Here is an 18,926-nt window from a genome sequence, read left to right on the forward strand (position 1 = left end):
ATGTGTCCCATTTATGCTTCACCAACTATTTAGACACACACTTGAGTATAAATCAAATTTGCTTAAACCCAAAGCAATTCAACCCATTTATCCCCTAAGATTTGAGTTATATTGCAGAAGATTTTAGATTACAAAAATTCATTTTAATAAAGGTTATGAGTGAGGATGAGCACCTGAACTACTAGGGTAGAGAGGTGGAGGGGTATTGTTAATCTTACTAGCCAGCAAGTAGGAAAAAGGTTAGGGTGAGCAGAAATTACTGCAAGATATACTGGTTTGGTGCGAGTATTAACTGAATACAACAGTTTGGATAGGCATTCCTAGATTTGGATAGCCAGAAAGGTTTAGAAAAGTGATTTTTTTGTCGTTGTCGGTGAGGAGGATCAGCCCTCAGCTAACATCATTGCCAATCTTGCGCTTTTTGCTTGAGGAAGATCATCCCTGAGCTAACATCTGTGCCAATCTTCCTCTATTTTGTATATGGGATGCCGCCACAGCACAGCTTGATGAGTGGTGCATAGGTCCACGCCCGGGATCTGAACCCATGAACCCCAGGCCACCAAAGCAGAGTGCGCAAACTTAACCACTATGCCACGGGGCTGGCCCCAGAGAAGAGTAATTTTAATAGCCAAAATTTTAAAGAACTTTAAAAACTGAAGTGTTGGTTTCTATACACAACATTAGGGTTCAATACAAACCAGAAATCTGTGTGGTTTCCAAATGTTAAGGAAACTATTTATGAAAATGAACCAGGAAGGTACAGGGGTAGAGCAATCCATTTAATGAAGATAAAGTAGCCTCAGGCATTAATGCCCTTCAAAAACCATAATTTCACTAGAGAAATAAGCAGTATTTACATGAATATGTGGCATTCAGATTTCTAAATGTTGATTATCTTTCTAATGTACTATACCTTTAACATCACCTTTCATAAATAATTTCAGGAACAATATCCAGTTATCTATTTAAAAATTTTTTTTTCCTTGGTTACAGCAATTTTATGAAATATTTGAGATTAAAAGAAAGTCACTTGAAACTCATTAAGGACTGCCAAAACTCTAATTTTATTTTTGCATTCTTTATGAATAAAAAGCAACCAATAACCATTTTCCTCTTCTTTTCCCACTTAGATCCAACTTCAATGCCATTTCAGGAACTACTGAAAGATTTCAAGCACATTGTCTGCAAAGAATAGTTTATAATTGCTTCCTACATATTTTTTCTTAATCTATTTTATAAACTACAGTCAACTCTTGGAACATCTTAAGTAAACTACTTTTATTTCCTTCAATAAAAATGCATAATTTAAAACTTCATGCACATGTGACATTTTTAATACCTAACGTCCTTAACATAGGGTAAGACAGTCTTAGGCAGGCCTTCACTGGGAACTTTTTAAATGTCCATGGTAATTACAAAGGTATGGATCACACTCAGTATTTAGTATATGACCAAGTTAATTAATAAGAAGTCAAAAACAAAGTTAAAGTTAAGAAGCAATGCTTCTTTGAAAATCTTCTGATGTTTATTTACTTCTGGACATAAGTGGGAAAAGCCATCAGTATAACCCTATTTTAAAACTGCCTAAGAGTTCTTAGAGCACAGAAAACCTAAATTTGAATGCATTTGTAATAGCTTAACAATTTATCTATCTTATTAGGATCTTTTAATGGAATGTTTTGAAACCAATCATAATTCACTGCAAAGATAAATCAGAAAAAGAAAACAGACTTTTGAATGGCATGTTATAATGACCTGGACAAAAGTGATTATCAACTAGTAATAATTAGCACATGCAACAGATTGAGAAACTAAATCCTCCACTATGTACTTTTCACTATTTTATGAGACATAAGATTTTTACACGTTTGTATCAATTGCATTCATCTCCCCACATATTCAATTTTATTTAAAACAAGAAAACAGTTCTTTCTCTCCAGATTTTCATGTTTATCAGTGCAAAGTAAAATGAAGCAATCTCAGTAGAAATGGTTTATCACAATGTTATTTTAGAAAGCCTTATTCCTCAAAATGTACTAAAAGATGTCCAAATCGTGTGAATGATCAACCTCAATGGCTTCCTCTGCATCCAACTTTGTTTCTCCATGTCCTTCCTGTGATTCATCAAGAGAGGCCAGGGCCTCATTTGTGTCACTTGCAAAAGTTTCTCGTGATGTATCATCTTCTTCTTGAAAATTTAGACTTTTAATAGCTTGTTTCATCTTTTTCCCCAACACCTGTGTTCTCCTCTTCCTAGCAGCTTTTTTATTTTCATATTCCTTTTGATTTTCAAGGTAGAAAATGTCCTACAATAAAGGAACAACTTTAGTAAATAAGAACAATCATTTATTAGAAGTTTGTTACAAGTTACTACAAGTTTGTTTCTTTATATTCCACTTCTCACCAAAACCAAGCAAATATTATTAGACTTAGAGTCTAAGATACTAATTAAGTCCCCACTGCAAGTAGCAGATGAAGCTATGATTCAAACTCAACCTACTGTTAGGTCTAGGGCCCACGGTATTCTACCATAACACATCTCTGTAGTTAAAGGTTTTCTGAATGGAAGGATACAGTAGGAAAATCATGTTGTTTAGGATTTAAATAAAATATAATTTATCATGATAAAACAGAAGTCTTTGGAATAAAGATTTACTAACTTTGAAATGTCATCATAATCATAGGTGATTGCCCATGCTGAGAAAGTGAATTGTGTGACTAAGTATGATCACGTAACTGATAACAATGCAAGAAAAATTCCATTCCTTAAAAAACATTACTGTAATCAATGTGTGAGAATGTAAATCTTTTTCAAAAACTTTTATCACATGGCATAAAAATAATATAGTCAGCACTGGGATACATTCCAGAATGCCTGAAATGGGATTTTATAGCATGAAAATATGAGAGTCTTCTAGACACGGTTTCCCAACCTTGGCACTACTGAAATTTCCAGCTATATAATTCTTTGTTGAGCCAGTCTGCTGTGTGCATTGTAGGGGATGTTTAGCAGCACACCTGGCCTCTACCCACTAACACATACCCACCCACCCCAAATTGTGAAAACCAAAAATATCTCCAGACATTGTCAAATACACTCTGAGAGGCAAAATCGCCAGCAGTTGAGAACTGTTCAACTAGAAAATACATTCCATTAAAATATTACACAGAAAAATATAAAATAACACCTGGGAACCCTGATACAGAGAGATTAAGTATAGTTTCAGAGGGTAGAAAAGAAAGGAAAGTAGGGTAGGGACCTAAAGAGAAGGCCAAATGACCATGCTAAGGCAGAGAAGGTTCAAAGGTTTAAAATAAAAGCTAGAGGGCCGGCCTGGCGGCATAGTGGTTAAGTTTGTGCGTTTCACTTTGGCAGCCGGGGGTTTGCAGGCTTGGATGCCGGGCACGGACCTATGCACTGCTTATCAAGCCATGCTGTGGCAGGCGTCCCACATATAAAGTAGAGGAAATGGGCACGGATATTAGCTCAAGGCCAATCTTCCTCAGCAAAAAGAGGAGGATTAGCAACAGATGTCAGCTCAGGGCTAATCTTCCTCACACACAAAAAATAAAAAACAAAAAATAAAACAGAAGCTAGCATAGGCAGGACACACTTCTGACACCCTATTCTCTTCTGGGAAGGGACTCTTAAAAGCTGTAGCTAAGCCAGTACCTAGTATACTCTTAAAGTGCACAAAGTACAAATCTCTTGTTTATAAAAAGCATTATGGAGGACGGTGAGATGCAAGAGGCCCTCTCTTTCTAAAATTTATGCTAAATAGTCATAAGCAGCACACAAAATTGGCAGAGGAAGGAGTAAGGAGCCCTGAAATTAAGGGAATAAGGGACAGCTTCAGAAGATGTGCTTTGATGAAGAAGAGGAATAAAAGTATTTGCTACAGAAATAAGGAGGGATTGGGGGTGGAAGAGGGTACATATGTGAGAATAAAGTGCAAGAAGGACAAAAAAGGTGAATGCAGAGGAAAATGAGGCTACCTACCATTTACTGAATGAGCACTTATACGCCAGGCATTATGCTGAGAACTTCACACACATGTTAACTCTTTTCAATGTCAGAAGAACCTTATGAGGTAGGTATATTACCCTTGTTTTCACATGAGCAAAGTGAGGCACAAGATTACAGAGCTAACATGCGAAGGTATGAAATCTAAACTTATACATGATTTCTCCAAATCCATATTCTTAAACCCTATTATGTTGCCTTCACAAAAGTGTAATAATTCACATTTTTTTCAAGAGTCTACTTACCTTCAAGTGGAGAGATAAAAAAAGCTATAAGTAGAAGTATTTTCATTTTATATGGAAGCACATCCAAATATCTTGATAAAAACAATTCTAAGAAGTGAAATGCTTGGCAACACTAAGTAAAATTATGAGTTCTCCTTTTCCCACCAAATATGGCAAGCCTCATTAAAAAGGAACATCATTTCCATGGGTTATAAATTTAAATAGAAAAAATTGGGGAATGGCCCAAAGAAATGTTGTTGTAGCCTATTGTTAATGTTTTTACAACAAATGTGGACAACAGATAACTGGAGAGCAATTTTATTTCCCCATCTGTCTTTCTATATAATTAACTCTACAAGTTAAGAACTGAACTGTATACTATTTGCAGAGGAAGACCATTATAGCTGAGCTTTTTAAAAACACATGGCAGGGGCCGGCCCCGTGGCTTAGCGGTTGGGTGCGTGCGCTCTGCTGCTGGCAGCCTGGGTTTGGATCCTAGGCATGCACCAACGCACTGCTTGCCCGGCCATGCTGAGGCGGCGTCCCACATAGAGCAACTAGAAGGATGTGCAACTATGACATACAACTATTGACTGGGGCCTTGGGGAGAAAAAGGGAAAAAAAGGAGGAGGATTGGCAATGGATGTTAGCTCAGGGCTGATCTTCCTCACCAAAAAAAAAAAGCAAACTGAGTGATGTCGACATCATAGCACAGTGAGCTGTGCCCTTTGTTTCGCCCCTCTAAGTGACAACCAATAGGACACCCACTGACCAACACAGGCTTCCCTACACAGCTCAATAGGCACATAAGAGATCCACGCATCTATACAACCGAAGGTTGGAGTAATGGACTGCTGCAAGGTAGCGGAACTAGGGTAGCAGCCCCTTCTCCCTCCCGTGGCAGCAGTGATCCAGGGCGTGGATCCTCATGCTGACAGGCACACCTGCTAGCGGTTGCTGCAGGAACAAAAACAGCAGGAGCCACAGTTTGCGCCGCTGCAAGCGTAGTGGAGACAGCAGGCACCACAGCTCACACGGCTGCAAGGGGACATGGTGGGAGCAGAAAAAACAGGTACAGCTTGCTCCTTGCCCATCTCCCAGCAAATCCAGTGTGCACACAGCCTCCCCCTCCCTTGGCAGTGCCCAGGTCTTTCCAACAGTAGGGACAATATACAAAACTTGGATTTTCCTGGCCGAGGTGGGGCACCCTGACCTGAGTTTTCAAAACACACCAGCTAGTGCCAGAGACCAGAGGCAGCAGAGTGAGCAGTAACAACAACCTCTCTCTGCTTAGCCCCTGCCTCCCCAAGCCCCTAGTGGTGTCAGGGGAACCTGCGACCAGAGGCTTCAGGAACCACAGCAGAACCGATGACCCAGCCCCCAGTGATGGCACCTCTGATGGTGGCTCCACCAGCATCATCTAAGGGGGCTGCATATAAGTCCCTGAGTTCCTGGGCCCCCAGCAGCGACAGTTACACCTGTGAACCCAGCACCCCTGACAGCAGTGCAACCAGCACCCCCAGACAACCCAGGAGCAACAGCACAAGTGGTGCATGGGGCAGCAGTATGCAAACAGTGGAAAGCCCATGGAGAACCAGTGGAGGAACACGAGACCCAGGTGACCCCAGAAGCAGCAGAAGTGCTCGCAGCCTGGTGACCCTGGTGGTGACATGTGAGACTGCAGCGACATTATAGGCAAGGCACCAGCAACCTCAGAGGCACAAGCGATAAAAGGAGGGCACTGACAATGCCTCTAGCTGAGGCAGTGGAGGGTGGAAAGTGCAGGCTCTCAAATACAACCAGAAGCAGCTCAGAACCAAAGTAACCAAAGCCATACCCAAATAAGAAAGGTGTCTGCTTTCACAAACATGCTGGCAGAGGATCAATTCAACTTCAGAATACTGAAGTTCATGAAGAACTTCAGTAACATGGCAGAAAAGAAAGAGAATGAGAGCTCTCCAAAAACCAAACTTGAAGTCAAAGAAGATTGCAATCTACCTGACACAGAATTCAAAATAGCTGTTGTATAGAAACTCAGTGAGTTACAAGAAAACTCAGAAAGACAGTTCAATGCGGAACTGTCAGGAATAAAATTAAGATGGAATGAACAGAAGTACTTCACCAAAGAGATTGAAACTCTAAAAACAAAAAACCAAACAAATTCTAGAGATGAAGAACACAATTAATGAGATGAAAAATAATGCAGAAAGCATTAAAAACATAGCAGACCACATGGAGGAGAGAATTAGTGAGCTCAAAGATAGAAACCTAGAAATGATTAAGGTGGAGGCAGAGAGAGAACTAAGATTTTTAAAAAAATGAAAAAATTCTTCGAGAAATATCCAACTCAGTTAGGAAAAGTAACATAAAGATTATAGGTATCCCAGAAGGAGAAGAGAGGGAGAAAGAAGCAAAGAGCTTATTTAAAGAAATAATAGCTAAAAACTTCCCAAACCTGGGGAAGGAACTGGACAAGGAAGTACATGAAGCTAATAGAATTCCTAATTACCTCAATGCACAAAGACCTTCTCCAAGGCATACAATATTAAAACTATCAAAAGTCAATGACAAAGAAAAATATTAAGGGTAGCAAGAGAGAAGAAAATAACCTACAAAGGAACCCCCATCAGGCTTTCAGCGATTTCTCAGCAGAAATCCTACAGTGAGAGTGGCTAGAGGAGAGAGGCTACAGGAGAGTGGAATGATACATTCAAAATACTGAAAGAGAAAAACTATCAGCCAAGAATACTCTATCCAGCAAAATTATCCTTCCGATATGACAGAGAAATAAAAGCTTTCCCAGACAAACAAAAGCTGAGAGAGTTCACTGCCACTAGACCTGCCTTACAAGAAATGTTGAAAGGAGCTCTCCTACCTGAAACGAAAAGGCAAAGGTCTCCTAAGTTTTGAGCAAGGAGATAAATAGAATCAGAAAATTGCAGCTCTATAGCAGAACAGGTTAGTAAACATTTAATTATAACATAAAGGATAAAGGGAAAGAAAGAGTCAAAAATAACTACAACCACTTCAATTTGGTCACAAACTCACAACACAAAAAAGAATACTTTATGACAACAAAAACATAGAAGGGGAAGAGGAAAGGGATGGAACCTGCATAGGCTAATGGAGATAAGAGGCCATCAAAAAAAGGACTATCTCATCTATGAGATCTTGTATACAAACCTCACGGTAACCACAAAACACAATCAGAGCAGAGTCACAAATCATAAAATATAGCAAATTAACTTTTAACTATTCTTACTTTTTTATTCACAAATTTTATATTTTCTTTCTTTTTTTTTTTGTGAGGAGATCAGCCCTGTGCTAACATCTGCAAGTCTTCCTCTTTGTTTGCTGAGGAAGACTGGCCCTGGGCTAACATCCGTGCCCATCTTCCTCCACTTTATATGGGACGCCGCCACAGCATGGCCCACCAAGCAGTGCGTCAGTGCGCGCCCAGGATCTGAACCAGTGAACCCCAGGACGCCACAGCGGAGCGCAGGCACTTAACCACTTGCACCACCGGGCTGGCCCCGACAAACCTTATATTTTCTAAAACAAAACTTAAATAATTACAAAGTCACACACCAAAACAAAATCAAATGTAAAAAAGGGAAACAAGCCCACTCAGTTCAGTTCTGGCTTCCAAGTTCTACAGACTGTGACTGTTGGCAATATAGCGATTAAAATAATAACTATAACATCATCATTTGGATGGCATATAAAATTACCTATAATAAAATTCTGTTTGCCTTCAGGTTTTTTCCTCTAATAACAAAGGTACTCAATCCATGCACATGTAGGAAACTTGGAAAAACACAGAAAAATCTTAACAGCCAAAACATTTATAATCTCTCACAATAGACCAAATCACTGGTAACATTTTGGTGTTTTACATACCAATCTATTGTCTCACTCCTTTTTCTTTATAAATTTGTACTTTGCCTTAAAAAAAATTCATTATTATTGCATTTTCTCATTTTCTTAAAATTGCTTTACAAAAATAGAGGCTACAAGATAGTCCTTTTAAGAATGTCCCCATAGGGGCCAGCCCCGTGGCTTAGCGGTTAAGTGCGCATGCTCTGCTACTGGTGGCCCGGGTTCGGATCCCGGGCACACACCGCCGCACGGCCTCTCCGGCCATGCTGAAGCCGTGTCCCACATACAGCAACTAGAAGGATGTGCAACTATGACATACAACTATCTAATGGGGCTTTGGGGGGGCGGAAAAGGAGGAGGATTGGCAATAGACGTTAGCTCAGAGCCAGTCTTCCTCAGCAAAAAAGAGGAGGATTAGCACGGATGTTAGCTCAGGGCTGATCTTCCTCACAAAAAAAAAATAAATAAATAAAAATTAGAAAAAGAAAAAAAGAATGTCCCCATAAGTCAATATTCTCCCATTATTAGATATTCCAAATGTTTCTATTGTTTGTTATAATGCAATGTTTCTGGTAGTTTAACATAAAAACCAATGAACATTAAAATCCCCTTTTCCACAATGCGTTAGGAGAGTGGAATTTCAAGACGTGATTCAGTGAAAACAACATGGGTTTTAAGTCAGCATTCTGTGTAATCCCAGGCATATCACTTTTATTACTCTTCATTTGTATAACAGGGTAACACCCACTTTGATAGACTGTGGTGAAGACTAAGTCATAGAAATATTTGGCCTAGTGCCAGGCACACAGTGAATGAATGTTATTTTCTCCTCTCCTGCTTCTGGAAATTGTTTGTCCAAGGTTTTATTACTTACAAAAAGCTTTTCTAGATATTACTTTATTTAATCCCTTTATAGCTCTACTAAATAAGCAAGGCACATATTAAAGTCTCCACTTCATAGATGAAAAAACTGAGGCTGAGGGAGAGTAAGTGATCTGCTCAGTCATATGATCACCAAATGGCAAAAATATTAAAACCCAGATTTTGATTAGAATTCTTTTCATCATATCATGTCATTTCTCTGAAAAGAGTGACATTTTGCTATCAAACAAAAACTCATGAAGAATGTTCCTTCTAAGTACACACTTTTGTCAGGGGTTATACTGGGGAAGGAGGAGGAATATTAAGGTATAAACTCTGTTCTACCACTCAATAGTTGTGTTCCTAAGGAAATTTACATTGTTACAAATTTATGTTATCAAAATAATTGTTCCAATGAGGGAAAAAAAAGAAGTTATGAACTAGAGATTTCAAATGTGCAGTTACAGTTATTACATTTCCTGTAGGAATTTCAATAACAGATTTTAAAAACATGACTGGAGGGGCCAGCCCGGTGGTGCAAGCGGTTGGGTGCGCACGCTCCACTGCAGCGGCCTGGGGTTCACCGGTTTGGATCCCGGGCGCGCATCGATGCACCACTTGTTAAGCCATGTTGTGGTGGTGTCCCATATAAAGTAGAGGAAGATGGGCACAGATGTTAGCCCAGGGCTAGTCTTCCTCAGCAAAAAAGAGGAGGATTGGCATTGGATGTTAGCTCAGGGCTGGTCTTCCTCACAAAAAGAAAAAAAAAAAAACATGACTGGAAGTGCATAGCCAGAAAACTTAAGGCAAAAGAAACATTGAGCTGATGCAAAATATGATCACATAGAGCACCAGCTCAAGAGAAATGGCTTTATTTATCTGTCATCATTAGCATTATAATTAGCATAGCAAAAACACATTCCTATTACCTTTATTCCCCACTGTTATACTAAAGAGAGTACAAAGCTTCTCACGTAGAGCAGCTGTGTTGCACGTGCATCACCTCTTTCCTATGCAAGAAGCTAGTTCTCAATCTTGATTATATCTGCTAAATGCAAATCATGTTCCTTAACTAACAAATTAAAACATATCAATGTTGAATGTGAAAATCCACTGTAGAAAAGTTCCCATATAAGATACCCTAGTAACACAAAAATGATTAAGAATACCAACAAGCCTAGCTTCTAGTTTATAAGAAATATCAGAGGGGTCAGCCCCAGTGGCATAGTGGTTAAGTTCACGTGCTCCGCTTCAGTTGCAGGGCATTCGCAGGGTCGGATCCCAGGCATGGACCTACGCACCACTGATCAAGCCATGCTGTGGTGGCAGCCCATATACAAAAAAATAGAGGAAGATGGGCACAGATGTTAGCTCAGGGCCAATCTTCCTCGCAAAAAAAAAAAAAAAAAAAAAGGAAAAGAAATATTAGAGATAGAGGAATGAACGAAACAAATTCTTGAGAAGACAATCACCAGACTGTGGTACATTCTATAAGATAACCATCAGGGGGCTGGCCCGGTGGTGTAGCGGTTAAGTTCCTGTGCACCGCTTTGGCGGCCCGGGGATCACAGGTTCAAATCTGGGTGTGGACCAATGCACCACTCATCAAGCCAGGTGTGGCAGTGTCCCAGATACAAAACAGAGGAAGACTGGCAACAGATGTTAGCTGAGAGCCAATCTTCCTCATTAAAAAAAAAAAAAAGATAACCATCTTGGACTCTTGAAAAGGCCCAAATCATGTAGAAAAATGTAGGATTAAAAAGACCAAAAGAGATATAACAAATGAAATGTGGAAATCTAGATAGGATCCTGGTTTGGGGGAGAAAAAAGGTATAAAACACATTCTTGGGACAATTCAGGAAATTAGAATAAGGTCTAGATATTGGATACTATGAAAATGTCTTTATTTCTCTTAGGTGTACCTATGTACCATATTGTCATTATTGGGAGATCCTTGTTGAAATAATTAGGGCTGAGTGTCATTATGTTTGCCACTTATTTCCAAATGGTACAGAAAAAAAATTGTATAGGCAAAGCAGGAATGTCAAAATATTAACCAACCCTGCATCTAGGTGTAGGACATATGGGTATTCATTCTACTATTCTTTCATCTCTTCCACATGTTTGAAATTTTTCATTACCAAAAAGTTGTAGGAAGGCAGAAAAAATAATTACATGCTCAGAGACTAGGAAAAACTGCCATAAAAGAAATCTTGATCTTGGCTCTGAAAGGGAAGAAAAAGAGGAGGCAGAGCTTCACAAAAGGCCAAGTTTTACTTGAAATCAGACAATGACAAAATTGGTCAATCCAAGGCAGAGCAGGTGATAGAGATTAACAGAAAATGAAGCTAGAGGATGAGTGCAAGCCAAATTATGATGGATCTTAAAGTCAAAGACATTATCATTTTTACCTTAATTTGTTCCTCGCTGATACTAGGAGTGTTTTTCAGAAGATTCAGAAAAACTCCACCCGGTGTTCTTCTTCGACTACCATTCTACAAAAAGGAACAGAGAAATTATACTGTATAGACTCTTCCCATAAATGGTCCAAGTATCTTTTAAACAGAGAAGTGCCTAAGGAGATAATAAGGTCTACCCTGACAACTCTAGTTTAACTGCAATGTCCTCCTCTCCCCTCCTCTCTATTCTTCCATTTGATCTATTTCTTTCCCCAAAGCATGTATCACTTTCTAACATACTTGAAAATATTATATTTATTCTTTATAGACTATCTCCCTCCCACCTCCAACTACAACGTAAGCTTTCTTGTCTAGAACAGTGCCTGGCACAGAGCTATAAATAAGTGTACAAGGAAAGAATGCATCAAAAGAAAGTGAATTTGGACTTGCATCTTTCCAACATTCAGATTTGCATTAGCTCTCTGGAATATAAAGTTTTATTACTGTGGTATTAAAATATTGATGAATCTGTAACTTTGTGCTGAACTAAAAGAAAATCAAAGCACCTTAACAGTGACACAAACAAGGGTGCCAGTACCTTCATGATTATTATAATTTGTTTTCTTGTTAACTTCTGTTTTGACTTCTGTAATCTACGTTCACAGGCTGTTTCCTCAGCCAGTGCTATCAATTTTAACTGGTTTCTTTTCTCTCCATTTCTACAGCATAATATTGATTTACTCTCTTGTGATGTTACCATTCAGATTCAGGAGGAGCAAATAAGAAGGAAGTCCTTCAAACTTCATCCTCATCCTGTGGGGAAAGCTGGATTAAATGAGATCTGCAAACCAACTTTACGAAATCAACTGCCACTGCCTGCGATCTGGCCCTAGCCAAAGAAGGACTCTTTCTGCCATTCTCAAACAGTAAAGGGTTTCTCAACCTTTTTGTGTTCATTATTGCTTCCCTTACTCCAGGAGCCTTTTTAGACAATTTTTCTCCTATTCACCCCCACCACCCATGAAATTTTAATACTCAAAGATATACTGTATATCTACCTGTGCTTTACAGATAACAAGATTTTTTTTTTGCCCCCAAGAACCAACTGTCAAGAATGCATGAATCAAACAAACCACTGCTAAGTGCTGGGCACTGTGGTAAGTACTTCATGTGCATCATCTCAACTAATCCTTATGACATAGGATTAATCCCCATTTTACAGTTAGGAGGCTGAGGCTCCAAGAAGTCAAATAATTCAGCCAAATCTCACACCTAATAAGCTGTAGACTCAGAATTCAAAACAAGGCTCTCCAAACTCCAAAACCCACCTTCTCAAATCTGAGCTTCCAGGATCCCCCTAGACTCTTTTCTTAAAACTTCAGCCCCTACCCTTAACGAATCCTATAAGAAGTGTGTTGTTGACTGTACATAACAGGCTACAATTTATGTATGTTTTTTTGTAAGGAAAGGATTAATTGCAAAAATCATACTGAATTTTTTTCTTCAGTCTTCATTGTTAATGAAGTTTTTAAAAATCTGAAACACACTGAAATAATTTATGATAAATAAGATATCCAACAGAGACAAGTTTGTTTTGTAAAACTCACATGAAACAATACAAAACAGGAAATAACAGAGCAATTAGTCTTACCATTATAAAAAGGCCACCGTTTTGTTCAACTTCAGCAGTTTCCATCAAAAGTTCAATCGCCTTTTTGTTCCCAATTATCCTCACTACTCGGGCTATCAGATCTTTCTTTGGTTCCTGCAACCTGATACGGAACAAATAAAGTAATATTAACCACTTCATTTCTTGTATAAAGTTGAAGAAATCTACCTTAGTTTCCAGTTTAGTCCCTAACTAGAAGCAAAATCCTATTCTAACAACATCTTCTTTTTGAATTTTTTTTTTTGTGTGAGGAAGATCAGCCTTGAGCTAACATCCATGCCAATCCTCCTTTTTTTTTTGCTGAGGAAGACTGGCCCTGAGCTAACATCTGTGCCTATCTTCCTCCACTTTATATGGGACGCCGCCACAGCATGGCCTGACAAGCGGTGCATCAGTACGTGCCCAGGATCCGAACCTGGGCCACCAGCAGCGGAGTGTGAGCACTTAACCGCTATGCCACAGGGTCGGCCCCCTGATATCTTTAATATTTAACCTTGAAATCACTGACATGGAAACATTCCTATCTCGGATCCACCAAGCAGACAGTAACCTCAAGGTTCCATCTCCAGTCTCATAACTGGCCTCTTCACTTTGCCTTACTGGATTATGTCAGATTTCAAAATAAATGTGCACATACAGCAAGGGGAACGCAAGCATAAAAGCAAAAGGAGATAAAAGCAGTCCACTCCTGTTAACAAACATATACCCTGCTTTCAATTACTATGCCATAAAGTTAGCTCTCCTAACTCCAGAGATGTCTGGGAGCTTTAAAATGGATAGGATCTTTCCCTCACAGACTCCCTGCCTCAGAACAAAGGATATAGCTAATGTTTACTGACAGCTTATTATGGGAAAAGCACAATCCTAAGAACTTTATATGCATTATCTCAGTTAATTCTCTCAACAACCTTATGAAGTAGGTTCTATTATTTTCGTTTCACCATTGAGAGGTAAAAACACAGGCAGCCTAAGTAACACTTCTAACATCAGAGCCTACACTCCACAAAGATGAAGGAGGATTAATATTGCAGAAGTCTTACCAGTTCCCTAACCAGACCTGGTTTCCTCTGTTTCTTCTCAACAGAAGGCAGTGCATTACCGTGGAAAGAGCACTAGACTAGGAACAAAGGGACCAGAGTTTAGTTCCAGGTCTGACACTTAAATTTGTGACCTTGGGAAAGCCACCTAACTACTGGGCCTCAGTTTCCTTATCTGTAAAGTGAAGGCTTTGGTTTACAAAATCTCTAAGTTCCTTTCCAGCACTCAAATTCCAAACTTGCTCAGTATTTTAAAAATCCAGTACTAGTGTTGACAGGCTTGCCTGGAAAGTAAATACTAGTTTTCCTACCAGCTATATCGCTCTTGAATCGTATCTGTTTTCAAATTTGTAACACTGTTCATCAGTGATTTAGAGCTAATGACAAGTTAAACAAAATTTGAACTTGTTAAAAATACACGAAATATGGGCCGGCCCCGTGGCTTGGTGGTTAAGTGTGCGCGCTCCACTGCTGGCGACCCGAGTTCGGATCCCGGGCTCCCACCGGCGCGCTGCTTCTCCGGCCATGCTGAGGCCGCATCCCACATACAGCAGCTAGAAGGATGTGCAGCTATGACACACAACTATCTACTGGGGCTTTGGGGGGAAAAAATAAATAAATAAAATCTTTAAAAAAAAAAAAAAAAAAATACACGAAATATAAATTTACCATATATCGAGCAATTCTACTCCTGCAGTTACCCGAGAAATTAAAATACATGTCCAAAGATCTGCATGTGAAAATTCATAACAGCATTCATAATAGCCAAAAAGTGGAATAGCAAGTCAATATGAACATGTGTACACGTGTGTGTATGTGGGCGCATGCACATGTATAAGCAAATCAACAAAGTGTTGCTCCTGCTATAACACGAATGAATCTCAAAAACACTACACTAAGTAAAAGAAGCCAGGCACATGTGCCCACACATTGTAAGATTCCATTAATATAAAATGTCCAGAAAATGCACATTTATACTAACAGAAAGTAGATTAGCAGTCATCTGGGGATGGGAACAGCAATTAACTTTAAATGGGCATATGGGTACAAGGGATCTTATTGGGGTGATGGAAATGTTTTAAAAGAGATTTATGGTGTTGGTGGTACAATTAATAAATCTATTAACAAATCAACACTTGAAAAGGATGAATTTTATCATGTGTACAATATGCCTCAATAAAGCTATTAAAAAAAAAGTCACGGGTACTTGAAAACACTCAAAAAAACACATGACTAAAAAGACGTTTTTATCTAAAAAGCTCTATAGCACTAAATGGAAAGAGATGCTTAAAAGTTCATAAAAGTCTGCAAAATTATTTTATCAGGCCTGTCCAAATTTAAGAAAACCCAAATACATTCATATAACCAAGTAAGCCTGGAGTTCACTCCTTAAATTTAAAAAATCTCACTAAGAAACATCATTATTAATGTATCTGGAATCTATTTCCTATAAATGGAAGATAGTTGGTTAAGTGCTCATTTGTAGGACAAATTTAAATGCTCACCTGAAAGAAATTTCATCAGCCACTTTCTCTTGAGAATCGTCCTCTGTGATCTCATACCGGCCTTTATAGTTCATTTCTAGTCTGTTCCCTAGTCTGTCTTTGATGGGTCGTTTCCGTTTAAGATGACCTTGCCCATTTTCCTCTTCCTTTGATCCCATTTTTTTGCCATCATGCATATATTCATCAAGTTCTTTGTCTAATTCTTTTGTATGTTCTTGAGATTCCCTCCTCAGTTTCTTAGCAAGCAAATAATTGTAGGTCTCGGATTGTCTGCTTTTGTCAATAGTGCCCTCCATTCCCAAGATACCAAGTTCAGTGGCCACTGCATCCTGGTTCTGCTCTTGCAGCACAGCACCCCATATATTGTTAACCTTCTTTCCTCCAGCAACAGGTGCTTTCTGGCTGCTCTGGCCAAACTGAAAAGGCTCTGGTTTGGGAGGAGGGTTGAAACATTTCTGTCGCTTGCGTTTCCAAAGAGAGCTATCATCATCTGAATCGGAAAAACTCTCTTCACTCGAATCCACACTTTTAACAGTCCGATAATGTGATACTGGAGCACACGCTGCTGTAGCATCCTGGAAGGGCCTCACTGCGCTGTCCCCACCTAGTGCTTTCTGCAAGTGAAAAGAAAGACAATTCCACAAACACATTAACTCCACCCACTGAGCGCTATTTAAAAACAATTATCTAGGGATTCAGCCGGATCATTCTGAAGCAGAACTGATCTTCAGAAATCTCTGAAACCAATCTAGTCCCTACTTTTCTGAAGTTCCACATGGAATTTGCCAATTTTAAAGCCACAAATTCTATTTTTTAAAATTATTTTATTGAGGTCACATTGGTTTATAACACTGTGTAAATTTTAGGTGTACATCATATTTCGGATTCTATATAGACTGCATCATGCTCACCACCAAAAGTCGAGTTTCCATCCGTCATCCTACATGTGCCCCTTTACCCCTTTGCTCTTCCCCATCTTCTTCCCCTCTGGCAATCACCAACCTGTTCTCCTCATCTATGTGTTTATCTTCCACAAGTGAAATCACATGGTATCTGTCTTTGTCTGACTTATTTCACTCAGCATAATACCCTCAAGGTCCACCCACGTCTCAAATAAAACCACAAATTCTTATTTCTATAGCTAATGCAGCACTTAGTTCTAAGGCCTCCTTCTAAAAAATTACCAAAGCTCTTAATTCTCACCTTTAGAAGATTTTCAATCTTTTCAGTTATTGTCAAAATGTTTGAAAATAACATACACAATAACTGTTACTAGCAGTTAAAACAGAATTTGTTTTCTTTTTTTCCAAAGATCCCTGTCTTGCATTTGGACACATCAACTTCATTTATTTGGTTTTGTGACTATACTCCTTATAAAACCCCTGACATATTACTTTTAAAACTGCAGAGGCCATGCCATTAAGTTTACCAAGTCATGGGTTAATCTGTGCAAAACAACCTGAAAGAGATTGAAAAACAAAACATCTTGGTACCAATTTCCTAAGACATTTATATGCAAAAGGAATCACCTTTGCTTTTTGTATTAAACCAAGTATTTACTGAGGTCCCATTTAAACTCCCATTTACAAAACTGGGAGGCTAATGCAAAACCTGGTGACGCCTTATCGCATAACGAAGCTAGGTTCGACGGGAATACGAAAGAGCAGGCCCCTGAGCAAGTGATGAACTTCACTCCCGGTCCTCAGTCTCCCTATCTGCCCAGGGCGAAAATGAGCGCCACAGGCTGTTTCGGGGCGATGTTCCCAGGTTCTACATTTTTGGCAAAATCTGCCCTTCCGGGACAACCTAGCGGCGCTGGAGTGGGGGACTCGGGTAGGTTCAGAAAACGAACAAGGGCGCGTGGAAGGCGGAGAAGAGCCGGCTGCACGCCGGCCTCCAGGAGGCCGCAAGGCTCGCGGGCCCCGCCTCGCCGCGGGACGCCGGGCCAGGCTCCGCACAGCCGGCTCCGCTGCCCTCGCCAGCGCCGCCCCCCGCGCCCAGGCACCGCGCGCCCGGCCGGGAGACAGCCGCCGTCCCTCACCGCAGCCCGGGCTCCGCGCGCCCCTCAGCCTCACCGCCGCCCGCCTCCCACCGCCCAGGACCCCCCGCCCGCCCCTCACACTCACCGGCACCTGCAGCGGCCTGTCGCTGGGTGCGACCGTCATGTCGGAATCCGAGTCGGAAAGCTGCCCGTCTTCCATGTCGCCGGCCTCCTGCGCCATCTTCCCGCGGCGCGGCGGGTCGCGAGAGCACTTCCGGCGGGGTGGCGGGAAGGGCCGGCCGGCGGCGGCAGCTCGGGCGCCCCCGCGAGGGGGCTCCTCCCGCCGCGGCAGCCTGCGGCGGCCTCGCCGGGAGACCTGGGCCAAGACTGAGCGATGTGCATCGTCATTGCAAACCACTCCTTCCAACGACTCCGGGAAGACGAATCCCTTTCCCCGACACTTGGGCGCATTTTCTTCCAAACTTGGTTTTCGTGCAAAATTTGGGCCCGGACAGCGGCCATCGGGATTCCTCCCTTGGCTTCACACTCCTCACCTGGATGCTCCGGGCAGGCCTTCCTGCTTCCATTCTTGCTCCTGCGCAATCCGCTCTACACGTGGCCTTTCAGGCAGTACCTGAGGTCACCGGCCTGCTCAGACCTTCCAGGGGCTTCCCTCCACACAATAAGGCCTGAGTTCTCAGCACAAGGCCGCTGGCCCCGCTCTGTGCCCCTCTCCAGCTGCGCTGCTGCTGCTCACGTTGTCGTTCCTCGGCACCATTTGTTCTTTACTGGCTCAAGGCCTTGGCGGTTGCTGTTCCCTCTGCTTGGCCGACCCCTCCAACACCCTGGACACCCCATTCTTTGCACAGGTTGTTCTCTCACATGATTCAGGTTTCTGATTAAATGCTCCGTTCTCAGAGAGGCCTTCTTGGACCACAGGATCCTCTATTGTTAGTTTTGAACTTTTTTTTTCTTCACGGCATCAATAGTCATACGTGTATTCGTTTTGTTTTTGTCTGAGTTCTCCACTAAAATGTCTGTTTTATTTACTGTTTCCCCTAGTATCCAGCCCACTGACTTCTTGTATTATAATTAGTGACCTATTATTATATTTTCTTGACCTATTATAATGGGTGATCAAGAAATATTTATTAAATTTTTTTTTTACATGAAAGGAATCTTATTATTTATACCTTTTACTATTCTGTAATCTGCTTTAAAAAAAGGATGTAGCAGTGTATCCTGGACACCTTTCTATACCAAAATATAAAGACCTAGCTCCTTCTTTTTAATGATTCCCTAGTATTCCACTGCATGGAGATACCATCATTTTTTTAGTCTCTGATG

At 40.7% G+C, this 18,926-nt stretch overlaps 1 protein-coding gene across 1 annotated transcript; it reads right to left on the reverse strand.

Moving 5' to 3' along the window:
* Positions 1-1,040: 1,040 nt before the first annotated feature.
* On the reverse strand, positions 1,041-17,870 carry PHAX (phosphorylated adaptor for RNA export). Its single transcript, XM_004420254.3, has 5 exons — positions 17,725-17,870; positions 15,599-16,212; positions 13,039-13,159; positions 11,400-11,483; positions 1,041-2,306 (listed from the first exon to the last, which is right to left on the reverse strand). Exons 1-5 carry the CDS (start codon positions 17,818-17,820, stop codon positions 2,037-2,039), a joined length of 1,185 nt encoding a protein of 394 aa, XP_004420311.1. The 5' UTR covers positions 17,821-17,870; the 3' UTR covers positions 1,041-2,036.
* Between the last annotated feature and the right edge of the window lie 1,056 nt (positions 17,871-18,926).

This window comes from Ceratotherium simum, chromosome 4 (genome assembly GCF_057802395.1).
Source record: "Ceratotherium simum simum isolate JZ-2026a chromosome 4, ASM5780239v1, whole genome shotgun sequence".
Lineage (NCBI taxonomy): Eukaryota > Metazoa > Chordata > Mammalia > Perissodactyla > Rhinocerotidae > Ceratotherium > Ceratotherium simum.